The sequence below is a fragment of the Bactrocera neohumeralis genome, chromosome 6, assembly GCF_024586455.1.
Source record: "Bactrocera neohumeralis isolate Rockhampton chromosome 6, APGP_CSIRO_Bneo_wtdbg2-racon-allhic-juicebox.fasta_v2, whole genome shotgun sequence".
NCBI lineage: Eukaryota > Metazoa > Arthropoda > Insecta > Diptera > Tephritidae > Bactrocera > Bactrocera neohumeralis.
Window position 1 is genome coordinate 21,650,812 of NC_065923.1, and position 17,313 is coordinate 21,668,124.

A 17,313-nucleotide genomic window follows, 5' to 3' on the forward strand; every position below is an offset into this window, starting at 1 on the left:
CGGAGATAATTGTTTGTCGCGAGCAAGTGTTTTTGATTTGTGCAAATTATTTAGAGGGAGTCAAAAACGCGTTGATGACGAACCAGGTCCAGGACGGCCAACTGCATCAACTGATGATCAACACGTCAATAAAATAAAGGAACTGGCGCTTGAGAATCGACTAATTAATAGTCAGAGATCTTACTGGCATCTTTGGAATATCGAAAGGATCAGTGAAAACTATTTTGTAAGATCATGAAAAGTGAAAGAAAGTGAAAGTACGATTTTTTCCAAAATCACTTAACGTCACTACAGACATCGTTAACGTCTGTAAAACAACGTTTTCCGACTACCAGAATATCATGAAACATATTATTCCTCGCCTTGAGTCTTGGATCTATGCTTACGACTCAAAAACAGACGATCAATCGGCCGAATATCGTGGCAAAGCTGAGCCGAAGCCAAAAAATGCACGTCAAAGCTGGTCAGAAATCAAGGTTATGTTGAAAGTTTACTTCGATTATCGAAGTGTATCGGAATTTTTTCCGACCGGCCGAACTGTCAACAGAGAATACTTTTGATTATGCACCTTTTGCGCGAAGCTATTCGTAAAAAGAGGTCAAAATTATGGGTCGAAAACTCCTCGTTTTTGCACCACGATAATGCAGCGTCACATACTGCATTGATTCTTCGCAAGTTTTACGACAATTTTTGAAAAAATATTATACCGCAACCACCGTATTCTCTTGACTTGGCTCCGTGTGACTTCTGGCAATTCAGCAAACTCAAAAGATCGCTCCGGGGTAACCTTTTCGCGTTAATTAAAGACATTAAACGTGAATCGCTAAGCGCATTAAAAGCTTTTTCGGAAATTGACATTGACAACTGTTTTGAGTATTGGAAAAAACATTGGCATAAGTGTATTGTGGCGAAAGGGGAACACTTTGAGCGGGACGACACAGATTTTGCAGAATAAATTAAGATTTTTAAAATTATGAACATAGTCTTACTATTTTTTGCTCATAGTAGTAAGTCTGCTCCTCGAAGACACCTCACTGTGGAGTTGAGTTCCAAGTCTGGAAAAATTAAAAAATTATTTAACTATTTTTTCTTTTTATATAATTTATAAGAAATCTCATAACTGTTTTTTTTTTTGGTTTTTCAAGCTTTTTATCGTACAAATTATACATACGTACACTTTATCAACTAATCCAAATAATTAGATGTTTTTGTAGATATTTAGTAAACTCTGTAATAATGTGTTTCATTTCACTGATGTTTTTCAATTATATATATAAATTAGTAATACATCTCTACATCTATAACAATACACCACTTTACAAGAACAAATATTAATAACCACTTTAATTACAAATACAATACAACTACAACTACAATTAACAAATACTGCAAACAACTATAACATAACATAACATTTCTTAACCCATACCAGACCTTACGGGGAAAGAGTAAGGAGGTACAAAAAAGATTATCAAACATTTCACTTATTAATTTGCGTACTTAATTTTTTATATTCTTTCATATACCGTTTCTTAAACAGTGAATGGGTTTTGCAAATTTGTCTTGACTCTTTAGTGGCTGCAGCATTCCTTTAGCTACATAAATGCTCATGTTCTTACGAAAATCGTGATTTGCAACAGCAAGAATGAAAATGCAGCTAATTAATGCATAATTATCAATTTCATTTCACTCAAATTGCGCGTGAATCAATTAAAAAAAAAATAGCATATTCTATGTAAAGATAAGTTTTGCATTTGAAATAATTGACGAAGTAAATATTTTGTAAACAATTTAAATATAAACATTTAGAAGCATTTTTGTCATTCTAAATAATAAAGTAAATTATTTCATTTTAACACTATAATTAATAAATAATTTATTCTTTACTTGAAAAATCAATTAAAAATCATTTAGAATCGAAGTAGTGTAAGTAGCAAAAACTATGGTGCTTAATAATTATTATTTATAAATAAATTTATAAATAAGGTTGTACTATACAGAATCATCTAATCCAACTAACACACAAATATTTTTAAAATTTATTTCAATTTTCTTATTACTTTCGATTAATTTTCTGAAATGAAAAAAAAAATAGAAAAAGCATGCTGTCTACTTTTAGGCTCTCTTTTATTTTTCATTGCAATTCGATATTTTCGGAAAATGATGTCAGCATAGACAGTGATTTAAACTTAAGAAACTAAATGCCCATGGATTAATATATACGAATCTTTATCATAACGCCTCAATAGAGAATAGAAGGTTCCGGGAATTTATCAAAGAGCTGGGCCTTTGTGAGTACGTGTGATATGGGGTAGAACCAAATAGATATGTAGTTTCAAGTCTCAATTCATTTCTAAACTATTATAATCATAGAAAATAACGTTATTTGGAAAATAGTCCATGATCCATTAATAAAGGGTGATCCATTTCAAGGTTCCCACTTTTTTAATGAAAAAACTTCAAATTTAATGTGGAATGTTTATTATCATTCGAAAGACATTATTTGGCATTTATTTTTTGGAGATTATCTCTTTCAAATGTTGGCCGCGGCTATGTCTCAGATGCTCTATCTGTTGAGTCTAAATTTCGATGGCTTGTTCAAGCATTTCGATTGGTAAATGACGAATGACACGCGAGATCTTTTTGTCCAAAGCCTGAAACGCAGCGGGATTGTCTGCGTAGACCTTAGACGTTACAAGTCCCCACAGGAAAAAGTCTAACCAGGTGATATTACACGATCTTGGTGGCCAGTCGAGAAATTACCTACTCACCGAAATGTTCTCTCAATAAATGCATTGATTGATGTGATGTTTGGGAAGTGGCGCCGTCTCGTTGAAACATTTGGTTTGGCCGAGATCACGAACTTCAATTTCAGCCAACAAAATGTCGATTATCATGAAAAGTACCCCTTCAATGAAATCGAGATAAACAAATTGATAAGTAGAGTATAGATTTCATAAGAAAAATATCCACCTTGGATGCATTCCAATCCAAACAAAGTTAAAGAAGTGAGATGTAAAAGTTAAGAGAGATATATAGATTGACCCTTTATTAAAAAAATTATCTAACACTCTTATTAATCATTTAAAACTACGGCGTTTTTAACAATATGTAATATTATGGATATATTTTTTAATAAATAATTCAACTAATTGGTTTGGCTCCTTTTCAAATATAATATGACAAAAATTCTGATGTTACCACATTTGCCAGAAGGTTGGTAGGCTGTTAATGACCATATCACAATAGTGATTTGCAGTTGTGCTGTGTTCAGCTGGGCACCCTCTGTTTGAGTTTTTTGGGTATTTGTAGTTCCAAAGTTTCGTTGTGGGAGCGCTTCCACTTCCGGGAGCTGCTTAATTATCCGATTTCCGCGATAGCTTCCGATTCAGAAGGTTCCTTTCAGAAAACCTTCGTATTCCTCCACTATCTGTGTTTGTCGCTTAATCCCCTCTATATCAGCTGAAGTACCAGGAGCCATAACTTTGGCTATATAATTCTGAATACAATGACTGTTCTCTGATGCCGGCTTTTCCCCACTTCTTCTTTCTAACCTCTCATTTGGCTTCTTTCCTACCTCTCCCTTGGTTACAATACCGGTTGGTACTCTTGGCTGCTTAGGAGGTGTTTTTACTGCTGTCACTACCGGCGTAATATGGCTGGAACACCCGGTTTATCGTCTCCTGACTAGAGGCGAGGAGATTAATCTTATCGTATTCCATTATGTCGTAATATTTGCCATTTTCCCTTTACTGGAAGCGTTAATCGTCAAAGTGTCAGTTCTCGTTATTTTTTTGATATTGTTTAGTTCCATGTTTGGCCCCCAAAGTTAGTCGGAAAAGGTTGGCCTCTCGTCCACAGAGCCGACATGCATACGCATTTACTACCTCCGAGCACGTCCGGGCATCGAAGGGGATCCTTCGGATACCTCGGCATTTTAGATTAATTCATTTTGGATTAAGGTGATGTTGATGCAGGTGAGCTCACACTTCTAACAATAGGCGACAGGCCTCTCTACTCATATAGCACCATATTGTGTGAACCATGATGTATTGCTCTTAGCTCTTTGAGATTCTTCTATTACTGTTAATTAAGCCTACAAGGAATCACAATAAGGTAACTAACGCTCAAACAGACCCACAGATGAAAAGGTTATTTAAGTTCAATAGCTCAGTGTTAATGACTCAATAAATTTAGTGAGTGCAATAAATTTAAATATACAATAAATAAAGTTAGATCATTTTTACTACTTCAATGCATCTTACAAGATACATAAAAGCCGAAATGTGATAAAGGTGAGAGAGCTTTCACCGAGTGCTTCATGTTATTTTTTTAAACCAAGTTCAGATTCAGGGGCAAGACATATGAGTAGGATGGCATAGTATTAGATGAGCTTTAAATTTGTAAAACTAGTTGGGATTTTAATACAAATATGATAAATCAAGAGCAGAGGACGTGTAAGGGTTAGAAAACCTTGCTCTCTGGAGAGCACGCCAAATATTTAAAGAGCTATGATAACGAAGAGAAAAGAGAATCAGGATTATTTTATGGGTCGGACCTAACATTAGAAGTTGTCGAACACCACATCAAGATATACAATAGAACAACAACTCGCAGGTTGTTTCTAAAGAGCGTATGAAACAGCGAACATCAAAAAAAGATAAAGACCTCCAAAAGACCCGCCTCTAATTTATAAATAGTCATTTATTGTGGTTAATGAGTGTGAGTAGACATGGGAATTAAATAAAATAATCGAAAATACAAGAAACACTCTTCATTTATGAAGTGAAGTGCACAAAACAACACAAATCGTTTCAGAAATACAGTTTAAAAAAATATACAGGCGTACACATATATATGAGGGACTAAAGATATATAGATAGATAGAGGTATATATATACGTAGAGGGAGTAAAAAGCATATTTGAAACTTAATCGTAATCATAGTCAGCATAAAGTGGCGCCGGTTCGGGAGGTGCCTGCTCTTGCATTGATAACACCGGCGGCACCGCTGTCGGCCGCTCCGCAGCTGCCAACGGTTGCTTCAACTTATCCAACAAGCTACCGATATCGAACTTCACCGTCGGCACGGCAATACCTTCCGCCGCCTGCAAACCGACCATTTGCGAGGAGAGCGCGTCCACATCTTGACGCGCCGCAAAGAGCAGTTGATCGTGCGCGGCTAACTGCAATTGTGCCGTTTGGGCGCGTATGGCCGCCGAGGCGACCTCTTGCTGAGCATTCTGCAGCGCCGCTGTCACGCTGCGCACATGATTGGCGGCCTCCTCCAGCTGCTGCTGCGCCGAATTGGCGACCGCTTGGGCCTTCTTGATTTCAATGGCTTCAAGTTGGACGCGCGCCTGCGCCACATACAGATGTTGCACAAGTGAGTGCAGCGCACGAGTTTTACCCTCCTGCTCAGTCAGCGAGACGGGTGGAAAAACCTCAGACGGTGGCATTAGTATGCCGTCATAGGAACCGTTACCAGCGCCACCCACCAGACTCTTCAGCGACATGCAGGTGGTCGCCTCGACGGGACGCAAGCCGCCTTTTTTTCCCGATGACTCTTCCTCCGGTATGCACGTTGTCGTCTCGACTTCGGGCGTACATGTCGTCGTATGCGTGGCTGGAGTTGTCGTGGTTTGTGGAGCAACGGTGGTGGTTACTGCAGCTGGCGCTGCTGTGGTTGGTTGTAGAATCGTTGCGGCCGGTTGAGGCGCCGTCGTTATACTTTGCGGTGCTGTTTGTTGCTTTTCGGTAGCGTGCAGTTCGTGTTTTGCCGATTGTCCCGGTATAATAGCCACACAGGTAGTTGCCACTACACCATGCGTGCTGGGTGTGTGTGTTTCTACATGCTTGGGCGGTTCAGTTTCTAAAGAAGATATAAAATGTTGAAAAAGTATAGCTTTAATAGGTTCAACAGTTCTTCTCTACACACACCACATTCTGTCGTCGTCTCCGCTGAGCGCGGAAACATAACATAGTCCGATTCAGAATCGTTTGGTTGATAGTCGTCGTCAGCTAAATTGGCACTCTGCATATAGTCCATGTCATCATCCATGTCGGGTTCCAAATAAAAATAATCGTCACTACGAAACGGTACTGGAGTTGTACTTGTAATGTGCAAAATCACCACCAGAAGTACTGCAACGAAGTGAAACGAAGAAAAGCCTTCCGTATGCCGCATGTATGATTTATAACTCATTGAACTCATCGAACTCACCAGTCCATATGCAGCGCCTCAGTTGCATTGAAATGACATTTAGGGTTCTTTGTTATTTCGTTTTCACTCGTATTCCGAATGCAATTTGTCAAAATTGGTCTGGCTAGAAATAAATAATAAATAAACAAATCTGACGTACATTAAATTTCTGTTTTCACTCAAAAAAGTAACAATGACAGGCTTTTACATTTGTCAAGAACACGCATAAGAAAAACAAAATGAAAATTTGAGTTTTCGTACGTTTCTTGATTTTGACACAAGGAATCAGAATGTGAGGGAATGAATGTAGATATAATGTTACGGCAAATGTTAATTACAGAGTTATGTGTTAACAATTTCATTTACAGAGCTTGAGCTTGAAATTATGCAGTTAGGGTTAATTGAAATTATTGCCGTATATGTTTGAAGGCCTTAGTTGCTAAAATTTCTTAGTCACAATTTCTTAGTCATTGTTAGCCATCGTGGACTAATTTATTAAAAAACCAGTAAGGAAGGACTAAATTAGGGTGGGGGGAGTAAAAAGCATAGGTTAGGACATTCAGCTGTTTGCAACGCTTTTTTTAAAAATGTTGCGAAAAATTCAACATTCACTTTTCGACGAAGTCAAAGTCACATGGAGTATAGGCAAGCTTTCTCCCGATTTCATCCATTTCAAAGCACAAAGCACAAAACATTTTTATTAAAATAAGTCTCATATTTGCCGATATATGCGGTATAAAGTCGACTAGAAGTTCGAAAATTTTCTTTTAGGTATATGGAGGATAAAGACATTATTATTCCGATTCAACCTTTTTTTGACTCACAGGCATAATATTATAATTAAAACCACGGATTATCCTCAAACTTCAATATTAAATTTTACAGAGTGACCCATATTTTCGACAAAAAGTGGTCGTCATAATAGGATTTATGGTCAGTATTTAAGGGCTTGAATAGGTTTGGTCGGATTTGGGCAATCTTTGGTCACAAGGTTGCACACTTTAGAGGCGCTTTTATCCCATTATATAAATTGGTGCTAGACGGAATTTAAAATTATTTTATATGTTAAGTAGTTGAGTTTGTAGTCCTATTTATCTCGTTTTCACACCGTAATATAGAATGCCTTTCGTATCATACAGACAATGGTAAGTGTCACTTGCAGTTAACTAAATATCTCCGCTCTAAAGAAACGACGCCCACCCTGGAATCTCATTTGCCTTACTTCAGGATGGCGTTCAATTTATCTCATTGAGAGTTTTATATCTGTTCACTTGCGCCTAGGTTCTGCTTATTGCTGCGTTGCAGAATTGCTGCGAATTTCTGGATAATCCTCCAGTTTGCTTCACTCTCCACCAGGAGGCTGATTAAATTGTTCGCGGTTATTGGGCCAACCAGGTCTTCTACGGCGGTGCGTTCTCGGGTCGGATAACAGCTGGGTTGGGTAAAAGTCGACTCTCTAAATTTACGACTTGTTAATAAGTTTGAGTTTTATTAGTATGGCCGTCCACCTGTCGCGACTTTCGTTTTCCCATCTTAGTTGCCTTGTTTTTCTGGTATCTTTCTTTATTTTGCTATTGTTATTGGACTTTCCTATGCCAGAAAGTTAGTTGGGGCATTACCGCTTATAACTAGTATTGCGTCGCCTGACACTGCTCGGTAGGCTGATGCAACTCTGAGGGCTGCAGTGCGTTACACTTTGGCCACTACCTTACGCCGGTTTTCCTTTTTTAACCATAAACTCGTATGCCCAAATCTCAGTTCCGCATAATAGGACGCTGATTGTCGGCGATATTAGGAGTTTTCTCTTTTCTTGCCTGGGATTCCCTATGTTCTTCATTAGTCTGCTAAGTTGAGAAGTGATTTTCGCTGCCTTTCCTGCGGCGTGCTGGATTTGTACCCAGAAGGTTAGACTGGGGTCCAGCTAGCCTGGAATATCCGTAATTGTTAAATTTAATAAATATGAAGTAATCCAAACATAGCTCAATAAATGTACCAATTTCTTAAGAAAAACTTTTATCCGCCATTTATACACTAATTGAGTTTCATATCTCCCTTACTTTTTGGATGAAAATGCTTGCCAGAATTCCCAGACGAAAGAGTTAGGCATTGAGGGAGGGGATGAGGCACAGACAATAATTAATAATAGAACTATCTTTTATGTTAACATAGGTAAGCTTATTTTGAAATATGGTTATATTTTATTTATTTATTTATATTTGGATTATTAAACAGAAAATGTTGTTAACTAATAATAGCAACTCTATAGTTTAGCATTATTTCAACCAAGGTTTTCATAATCAACAACGTTCTTTTATTATTACATGTCATTATAAAAATATACAGCCTCTGCAAATTTCACTTGATAAATGAAATAAAATTTCTGCGATTATTAAATTTTATTAGTTAGTGGCATAAAACGCCACTAGTCGCTTAAGAGCTATTAATATAAAATTTTAAGCGCTTAAATGACGTAAACGGACGCTTAAAAGACATGTCTAAGCATTTCACCGTCAAAGCCTTAAGATCCCACAAATTGTTGCACGCGGCCGAAAGGATTTGTCATACTACATATACTAGTACATAAATATATTAGGGTGTCCATTATTTCAATGGAAGTTTCAGCTTTTGTCCTGAAATAAAGATCCAGCGTAAACGAGCTCTTTATTTTCAGCTCAATCCGTAACTAAGTCATTTTACTTTTCCGAAATATTTAACATGGAATTTTTGATATTTTGCATTAATCGTCTTCGAAGAAGTCATATTCTAACACAAAATTATCCGCTCTACAAAAAAGGTATAGTGCCCCATTCTGTAACTCAATTCAAGAAAAAGTCTCGAATTTGGATTTTTGTATTCGGTAACTCGATTTTCGCATTTTCAATACTATTTTCGAATAAAATATTCGTTTGCTTTTGAGTTATAGAATACAAAAGCGAAAAATATAAGTATTCCGGCACAGGGCGGTACAACTTTCGCATAATTATAAGATAGATCCGAAATTCGAATTGAATACATTTACGAATCGATATACAGCATAGGACCCCTAAATAAGATTTTTATAAAAATATTTCGTAAAAGTTATATGCCGTTAAAGTTATGCATCAAATGACCTGAGCATTGATGCAAGTGCCTCATAAATTCTATGTTGCTCATACGTCATGTTGTACTGTATGAACATAATACATTTGATGCATATTTTCAACTGGGTATAATTAGTAAATGAATGTTTTTCCTAAAAAAATCATTAAAATCTTATTCGTAGAGCAAAACTTTTTGTTTCGAATACTACTTTTTCAAAGTTGTAGATTTTTCAATAAAATTTATAAGAAAAAAAATTGCCTTAAATAATCAAACCTCAATCGTTAGTAACTTTTAAAGTTTAGGTTTGCAAGAAAATCGTTAAGGCTTTTTATAGAGCATAATATTTTCTACAAAATCCAGGAAATGAGATATTTTTTAATATAGTTGTAATCGCAATTTGAATACTCTGTCTGAATATAAAACAAAACACTAACTGTAAGGCGAAGGATATTTCCGTTACAATTAAGTGTTCATACTTGGAGAGACTTTACAAGTATTAAAGGTGTCTAAAAATTTATTTTTCAACCACCCTAATACATATGTTAGTGTGTTTTATGTGTGGGCTACATAAAGCTTGAGCACAAGGATGTAAAATTTTTCAAGCAAAAGTGCTGAGCAATGTGCTCACACAGATGCACGCAATTGCAATCATGCAATGAAAATGTTGCACAAAGCAACAAACGAAACAATTGCAGATGCTGCGCCTTGGGTGATTTTCCGTGCCGCGTTCGTGTATATAAATACCTACATAAGCACTTATATGTAACTTATATGAGTTGCTAAAGCGCAGTAGAGATTTGGTGGTTCAGACTGGCATATTTTCAAGAAACATAAAGACTAGTTCGTAATGGAAAAAAATTATTATTGTAAAACCCGGAAGTTTGAGAAATGGCTAGGTAAAAATCAACCTCTAACAGATCAGATAAAAAGAATAGTAACAATATATAATATTTGCTAACCCTTTAAATCGATCAGTATCTCTATCTACAAAAAGAAATTTCTGTTGAACATTTGAAGTCTAATTTAAAACTTAATTTTTTATTCCCAAATAGGCTCCATAACTTTCTCTTACGCCCGCATTTCTCATAATCATAATTCCGAGATATTCGCACTACTGGTCCAAGAATACAATTAATATTTGCAAGATTTGCTACCAGGTCAATTAGAGTTACCATTTTGCGTCTGCAAAAACACATGACTACATTATTATACGCCTATGTTATACATATGTAGGTATGTATATATATACTATATGTATATATAGTACAAGCACGTATATCTACAGTAACATAGGCGTATAAATAATGGCTTAACAGGCGGATGTGGAAAGCGCTTTAATCGTCTCAGTTTCGTGGCCTGCAATATGAGCCAAATCCACTAACGGAAAAGATAAACGAAAAACTTGACTTAAATTAGACTTGTTGAAATAAATTGTTTAAGTTAGCGTTATTTATTGTTTCCTTTCCTCTTCGTATATTTGCTTGAAGATTAAGTCAAGAGCAATGGCAAGAACGTTTAGTCGAAAAAAGTCCCTAAAAATGCAATTTTTATTATTTGTAGCTTATTTCACTTACTTTGTAAAATAGAAGTATATTTCAAATATTAAAAGGGATATCTTGTTCTTCTTTTTCAACGTAAACAGAACTTACGCTGATACAGTCGCGTTAACAACAATACGCCAGTCGTTTCTTTTTTTCGCTATTTGGCGCCAATTGGAAATTCCAAGTGCAGCCAGTTTCTTCTTCACCTGATCTCTCCAACGGAAAGGAGGTGTTCCTATTCCTCTGCTTCCACCGGCTAATATTGAAGCGAAAACCTTCTAAGCTGCCGCTGTCTCTTGATTCGCTGAACTATGTCAATGTCGACATCTAATTCGTACAGCTCATCGCTCCATCGACTGAGGTACTCGCCGTTGCCAATGCGCATAGGACCATAAATTCGCAAAATTTTCTTTCGAACACTCCTTTAACCGACTGATCAGAGGTTGTCAATGTCCATGCCTCCGCACCATATAGCAGGACGGGAATGATTAGGAACTTGTAGAGTTTGGTCTTTGTTCGCCGAGAGAGGACTTTACTTTTCAATAGCCTACTCAGTCAAAAGTGGCACACTTGATTTCAAGGCAGGTATTGTTGTTGGTGTTGATGCTGGTTTCAAAGGCGCCTTAAAATCGACAGAGAGGAGAAATCGATCTTTTTTTCACGAGTCTCTTTCAAGATTTGGCCCATGATGAAAATCTGGTCGACGTAGATTTTCCAGATCTAAAGCCGCAAGGACAAGGTCCAATCAATTTGTTGATAAAACCTTATATGCGATGTTGAGAAGGCCGTGGGATACCACGGTAGTTGGCGCAGATTGTGGAGTCCGCCTTTTTATGGATTGGGCATAGCACACTTAAATTCCAATCGTTTGGCATGCTTTCGTCCGACCATATTTTAGAAAGAAGCTGATGCATGTTCCTTATCCATTCTTTGCCGCCGTGTTTGAATAGCTCGGCCGGCAATGCGTCGGCCCTTGCCGCTTTGTTGTTCTTCAGGCGGGCAATTGCTATTCGAACTTCTTCATGGTCGGACAATGGAACGTCTGCTCCATCGCCATCGATTGGGAAATCACGTTCACCACCTCATGGTATCATGCTTTCGCTGCAATTCAGCAGGCTGGAGAAGTCTTCCCTTCATAATTTCAATATGTTCTGGGCATCAGTCACTAGATCACCTCTGGAGATTCTACAAGAGAATGCTCCGGTCTTGAAATCTTCTGTTATCGCCGCTTATTTTCGTAGAATTTTCGAGCATTACCCCTATCGGACAGCTTATCAAGCTCTTCGTACTCACGCATTTCGGCCTTTCTTATTTTTGTCTGCAAATACGTCTTGCTTCCCTCTTCAGCTCTCAGTATCTATCCCATCCCGCACGTGTAGTGGTCTATTGTAACGTTGCGAGATAGGCAGTATGTTTTCTCTCAACTCCGACACGGCGTTCCTCATCGTACCAGGTGTTCTTTTACTTTCTCCGAAAACTAATCGGGTTAAAATTCCGTCCCGCAGTTCCCTTATATCGAGTTATTAATGAGAGCTCTCAGAGAGTAGGAGTGCAAGTCTAGCAGAAAATCGTTCGGCTGTCAGTTGTGTTTGCAGCTTCTCTAGGTCGAACCTTGGTAGTGTTTGTTGATAGGCGTTTTTTGCTGCAGACGCGGATGCGTATCTTGGCTGCAACAAGATAGTGGTCCAAGTCAGTGCTAGGACCTCGGAACGTACGCACGTCTAAAACACTGGAGACATGTCTTCCGTCTATCACAACTTCATTTGGGGATGTTTTATCATGGAGGCTGAATTTACCGACCGTTGTACCACCCTGGCGTTAAAGTCGTCAAGCACGATTTTGATATCATGGCGGGGGCAGCCTCTGATAGGTACGATCCAAGCGCTCAGAGAAGACATCTTTGGTCACATCTTCCTTCTTTTCCGTCGGGGCGTGGGCGCAAATCAGCGATATGTTGAATCAAAACATCCATCGCTCAAATAGAAATGTATGCACTTCTTGTTGAGGTTATATCTAAAAACAAAGCAGTTAGGTTCTATTCTAAGGTCACACTGTCATAGAAACTAGAGGAACTTTTCTCTTATCTTCATAGTTTTCAACGTTTGGGTAACGAAAATTAACTGATTTTGCAAATTAAGCACTAAATCTGTTCGAATAACATAGTCATACATATATAATTGTAAAATTTTTCTTCTTCTTCTTTATCTATACTAAATGTTATACACATTAATAATATATGTAAGCCTACACATGCATTTTAAGACTATCTTATAACTCTTATAAGACATGCTAACTTTGCTCACACATTCGCTAATACATGCAAATATATAGCACTCACACAAAGCTAATATTTACCGTTAATTATTATATATGTTAATTAACAATTTTCATAATCTACTCATTATAATATGTATGTATGTATTTGCACCGCCGCTTTAAACTAATATGTTTGTACTCTCTTAACATAAACTCTTCAACCGCTTCACTACGCACGCCTTAACGCACAAGCACTGTCACAATTTATTAAACACGTGTGTTCATGCACAGCCAGTAGTAAGTATGTATGTATATAAGTCGCGTTGCCACTACTCAGCCACTTTCTAGTCACCACTTGCCGTCGGCATGCTGCTAAAAACTGATTAAAATGCCTCGAATGTGATAGCACCGCACGCAGCGCTAACACTTTTCTTAATATATTTACTCATACTTACTCTAAATATATTTGTAAATATTCCTGCACGCACCATATCTCTCTCTCTAGCACCATCTTATGCATTTAAGTTTACTCTTTAAATATTTGAGCTGCTGCTTGGCATGCGAATAGCTGACTACTTTAGCGTTTCTGTTTTCTTCAACACTTGAGATTTGTAATTTTCCACTCTAACCCCAAATCCCATCACCCACAAATACCACCTTAATCCTTAACCACAACAATAACGTCCAAAGCCCGTCCAACATTCCACATCCAATGCCAAATAAAAAAAGACTAGCCATCAACTGTTATCCCACCACTTGTGTAATTGCGTCCAACTATTCCAACAAAATAACCCAAACAAAAAACAACAAACATAAAATATTAGCAAAAAACTATAATTAAGTGCAATGAAAGCGAAAAACAAAAACAAATCGTTATTCACAATTTTATAGGAAGTGGCCGAGCTGCGACGTCAGGTGGCACTCGAGAATTTACAAAACCAAAGAATGGATAATCTGGAGCAGGATGTACCTGTGGAATTTGAATGCTGTTTTTGCACAACGAAGGTATTTTCTTTTTATTCACTTATTATTATTATTAATCAACAAATCATATTAAAATTACTTTGTAAATACACTCACCAACATAAGCCAGTAATCTAATTTGAAGCAGAAGCTTAAGCTGAAATAAAGCTGTACTTAAATTAATTGGAAATGCATGCTTGTTTATTAATATTTTTTTTTTGTAATTTTTAAAAAGTAATCATTAGTCATTATATTATTATTTTATTGCCAATTATGCATTTGTGGTAAGCACTTTTTACTCGTATTCTGACATTTCGCCGTTGTTTGCATCGTGTTTTACTGCTATTTTTTGTTTATATATAATAAAAAAAAATCTGTTTTGCACTGTTTCAAAATTAAAGCCACTAAATCCATAATTCAAACATCATTTTACTATATGCTGGTCAAATATGTTAACCCATAATGAGACGCGTGGGGATAGAAATAATTTAGTTTAAAAATATAGTTGCATATTTCTTTGTTTACGGCGATGTTCTAGTCTGGCGGTCCAAATTTCGAGCGGTTTTTGACAAAGTACTAATGGAAGCAAAAAATAGTAAGACTTTGTTCATACTTAATTTTCTTCATTTATTCATCAAAGTCTATATCGTCCTCCTCAAAGTAATCCCACTTCTGCCAAGGTTTATTCCTAATCTCGAAACAGTTGTTAAAGTCAATTTCCGGAGCTACATCAAGCGAATAGAGATTTAATTTTAAAATTTTTAATTTATTTTTCAAATTGCCAACGTTTTTTCCAATCCTCGAAACACTTCTTAAAGTAAATTTCCAGAATAGCCTTCAATGCGCGAAACGATTCACGTTTAATGCCTTCAATTGACTCAAAACGGTTTCCCCGAAACGATCGCCTGAGATTGCTGAAAAGTCAGAAGTAACAAGGAGCTAAATAGAGCACTATATTGGTTGAAAATTGGCGAAAAACTCACGAAGAATCAATGCAGTGTGCGACGGTGCGTTATCGTGGTGCAAATACCAAGAGTGTTCGACCCATAATTTCGGTCTCTTTTTACGAATAACTTCGCGCAAACGACGCATAACACTCAAATCGTATTCCTTGTTGACAGTTTGACCAGTCGGAAGATATCGGAGTGCACCTCAACTCCATAAGCGAAAAAAAACTGTCAACACGACCTTTATTTTTGACCTGCTTTCACATGATGTTTTCCGCTTCGGCTCACCTTTGCCACGATATTTGGCCGATTGCTCACCTGTCCAGGTCGTAAGTATAGATCAAAGACTCATCGCCAGTAATAATACGTTTCATGACATCCTGGTTGACGAAAAGCACTGTTTCATAGACGTTAATGCGACGCTGTTTTTGGAAAATATTTTTTGATTTTGCTTTCACTTATTTTAGGCCCAATGATCTTTCAAAATGAATTTCACTGATCCAACGATGCCAGTATGATCTCTGACTGTTAATCGTCAATATTCAAACACAAACTCCTTTATTTTGTTGACGCGTTGATCATCAATTGATGTTGATGGATGTTCTGGCGTGGTTTAACGTCAACGCGTTTTTGACCCACTTTGAATAATTTGTAGCAATCAAAAACACTTGCTCGCAACAAACAACTATCACCGAAGGAACTTCTTTGTTGAATAATTTCACTCAACGTAAAAGTCGACGAATGCACTTTTCGTACTTCAGAAATGCAAGCGTATACTTAACATTAATGATTATTTTGATGTCACATTTGGCACAGATCTCACTGACAGTCATACAACCTAAAAAAAATATTTCTACTAATGTGTAATCGCGTGATATTTAAATTTAAAAGTCTTACTATTTTTTGCCCACAGTAGTAGATAGTAATGTTTCTATCCGTTTTTCTAACATTATCGCAAGAAACTGCAAAATTAAAGAAACAGTTTCATAAAATGGCAGCTACGGATACTCACAAATTGATATAAAATATTGCAACTTCGAAATTGTCAGTATTCATTGGTTTATGAAATAGAAAGATATTCATATAGGATTTCATTCAGATATAATGGCGACCGCTTCCCAAAAATTTGTTTCAAGAAAAACGACACTAAAACGACCACAATTTCAAAAATTTTAAAATTGGTTTTTTTACGATTTTTTTCTAGCTTCAAATATCAATATACAAATACTAAAATAAATATTTTTGGATTGTATTACTTTCTTGCAAACGCTTCTTATCCGGGCTTTGGATTCTTTAAGACTCCATTCGTCAAAAATAGAGTTAACATATTCGACCAGCTCCGCTATCAGCATCATTAACTTTTTTTTTAATTTATCAGTATAATTTTAATTCATTACATTGATTGGATTACTTTGATTGGCGCACCACAGCACTTGAATTTACTCCTAACTTTGGTTGGTAATCAATTGGCTGTACACGTTTTTGACGTTTGAAAACAAAATATCATTTTGATTTTTTTAAACTTCGGAAATGAAAGCCATTGTAGCGTAATTTCAAAAAGTTGTCTCGTAGTTTTAGCAGTTATATAGCTTAATATAGTTTTACCAAATATTTAATTAACGGTTGGTGTACACAAAATTTTCACTATTTATTAAAAAAAATTTAACTTGATTTTTAATAATATAAATTTCAGATTTTTTTATTTATAATAATAGAAGCATAAACTAAAGCAGATCATAACTTCAGAATTTTTTGTTTACAAGCATAATACTTGAGACATAAAACTTAAGTAAACCATTAAATTTCTAACATATTTGTTTTTGAATTTTTTCATTATACAAATAATAGTAAAAATATATAGCCATATATCTGCGTCATTAGAAAAAAAGTTTTATTTAAATTAAAATTAAAATAATAAATTCTGACTACATAAAAATGTTTTTAAGATAAGTACGAAAAAAACTTATAAGTTTCAAATACAATCTTATAATTTTTTTAAAGATTGTCTTTATTATTTTTCAGTATAATATACATATAGTAAATACGTTTACTTAAGACTGCCAAAAAAAAGCTTTATGAGCATTATTAGTAGTTGGTGATTTTAATGAACTATTTTTTTTTACAAAATTTGTTATATGAGAATAAATACTGTACATAATTTTTAAAATTTGCCAGACGTTAGCCCAACTATAAAATTTCCAAAGCACTTAGTCCAGAAAACAGAGTGAACTCTTGAAAATTTGCACTATTTAAAGAAAAATTTTTTTAAGTGTTTAATAATCTGGCTTTTAAAAAATTCATTTCGAGTTATAAACACACTACAC

General features: G+C 36.1%; 2 protein-coding genes across 11 annotated transcripts in view; one reads left to right on the forward strand and one right to left on the reverse strand.

Moving 5' to 3' along the window:
* The window catches only part of LOC126763101 (potassium voltage-gated channel protein Shab), a 225,180-nt gene that overhangs the window by 188,405 nt on the left and 19,462 nt on the right, over positions 1-17,313 (forward strand). For 9 of the 10 annotated variants that reach the window (XM_050480311.1, XM_050480319.1, XM_050480310.1 and 6 more), the window contains one exon: positions 13,971-14,084. The exons of the other annotated variant lie outside the window; for it this stretch is intronic. In XM_050480311.1, the coding sequence (XP_050336268.1) occupies positions 13,971-14,084 (114 nt within the window). The remainder of the gene's footprint in view (positions 1-13,970; positions 14,085-17,313) is intronic. 10 annotated transcript variants of the gene reach the window in all.
* LOC126763102 (uncharacterized) lies at positions 4,847-6,327 on the reverse strand. The gene is made up of 3 exons (XM_050480323.1): positions 6,223-6,327; positions 5,940-6,143; positions 4,847-5,871 (listed from the first exon to the last, which is right to left on the reverse strand). Exons 1-3 carry the CDS (start codon positions 6,248-6,250, stop codon positions 4,931-4,933), a joined length of 1,173 nt encoding a protein of 390 aa, XP_050336280.1. The 5' UTR covers positions 6,251-6,327; the 3' UTR covers positions 4,847-4,930.

What these genes read in the sequence shown, in the direction of transcription:
- LOC126763102 (XM_050480323.1), bottom strand. Translation starts at nt 6,250, where the DNA reads ATGCAACTGAGGCGCTGCATATGGACTG. An exon ending in GAGGCGCTGCATATGGACTG is followed by an intron (nt 6,144 to 6,222) that starts GTGAGTTCGATG and finishes ACTTCGTTGCAG; the next exon opens with TACTTCTGGTGGTGATTTTG. An exon ending in GGAGACGACGACAGAATGTG is followed by an intron (nt 5,872 to 5,939) that starts GTGTGTGTAGAG and finishes TATCTTCTTTAG; the next exon opens with AAACTGAACCGCCCAAGCAT.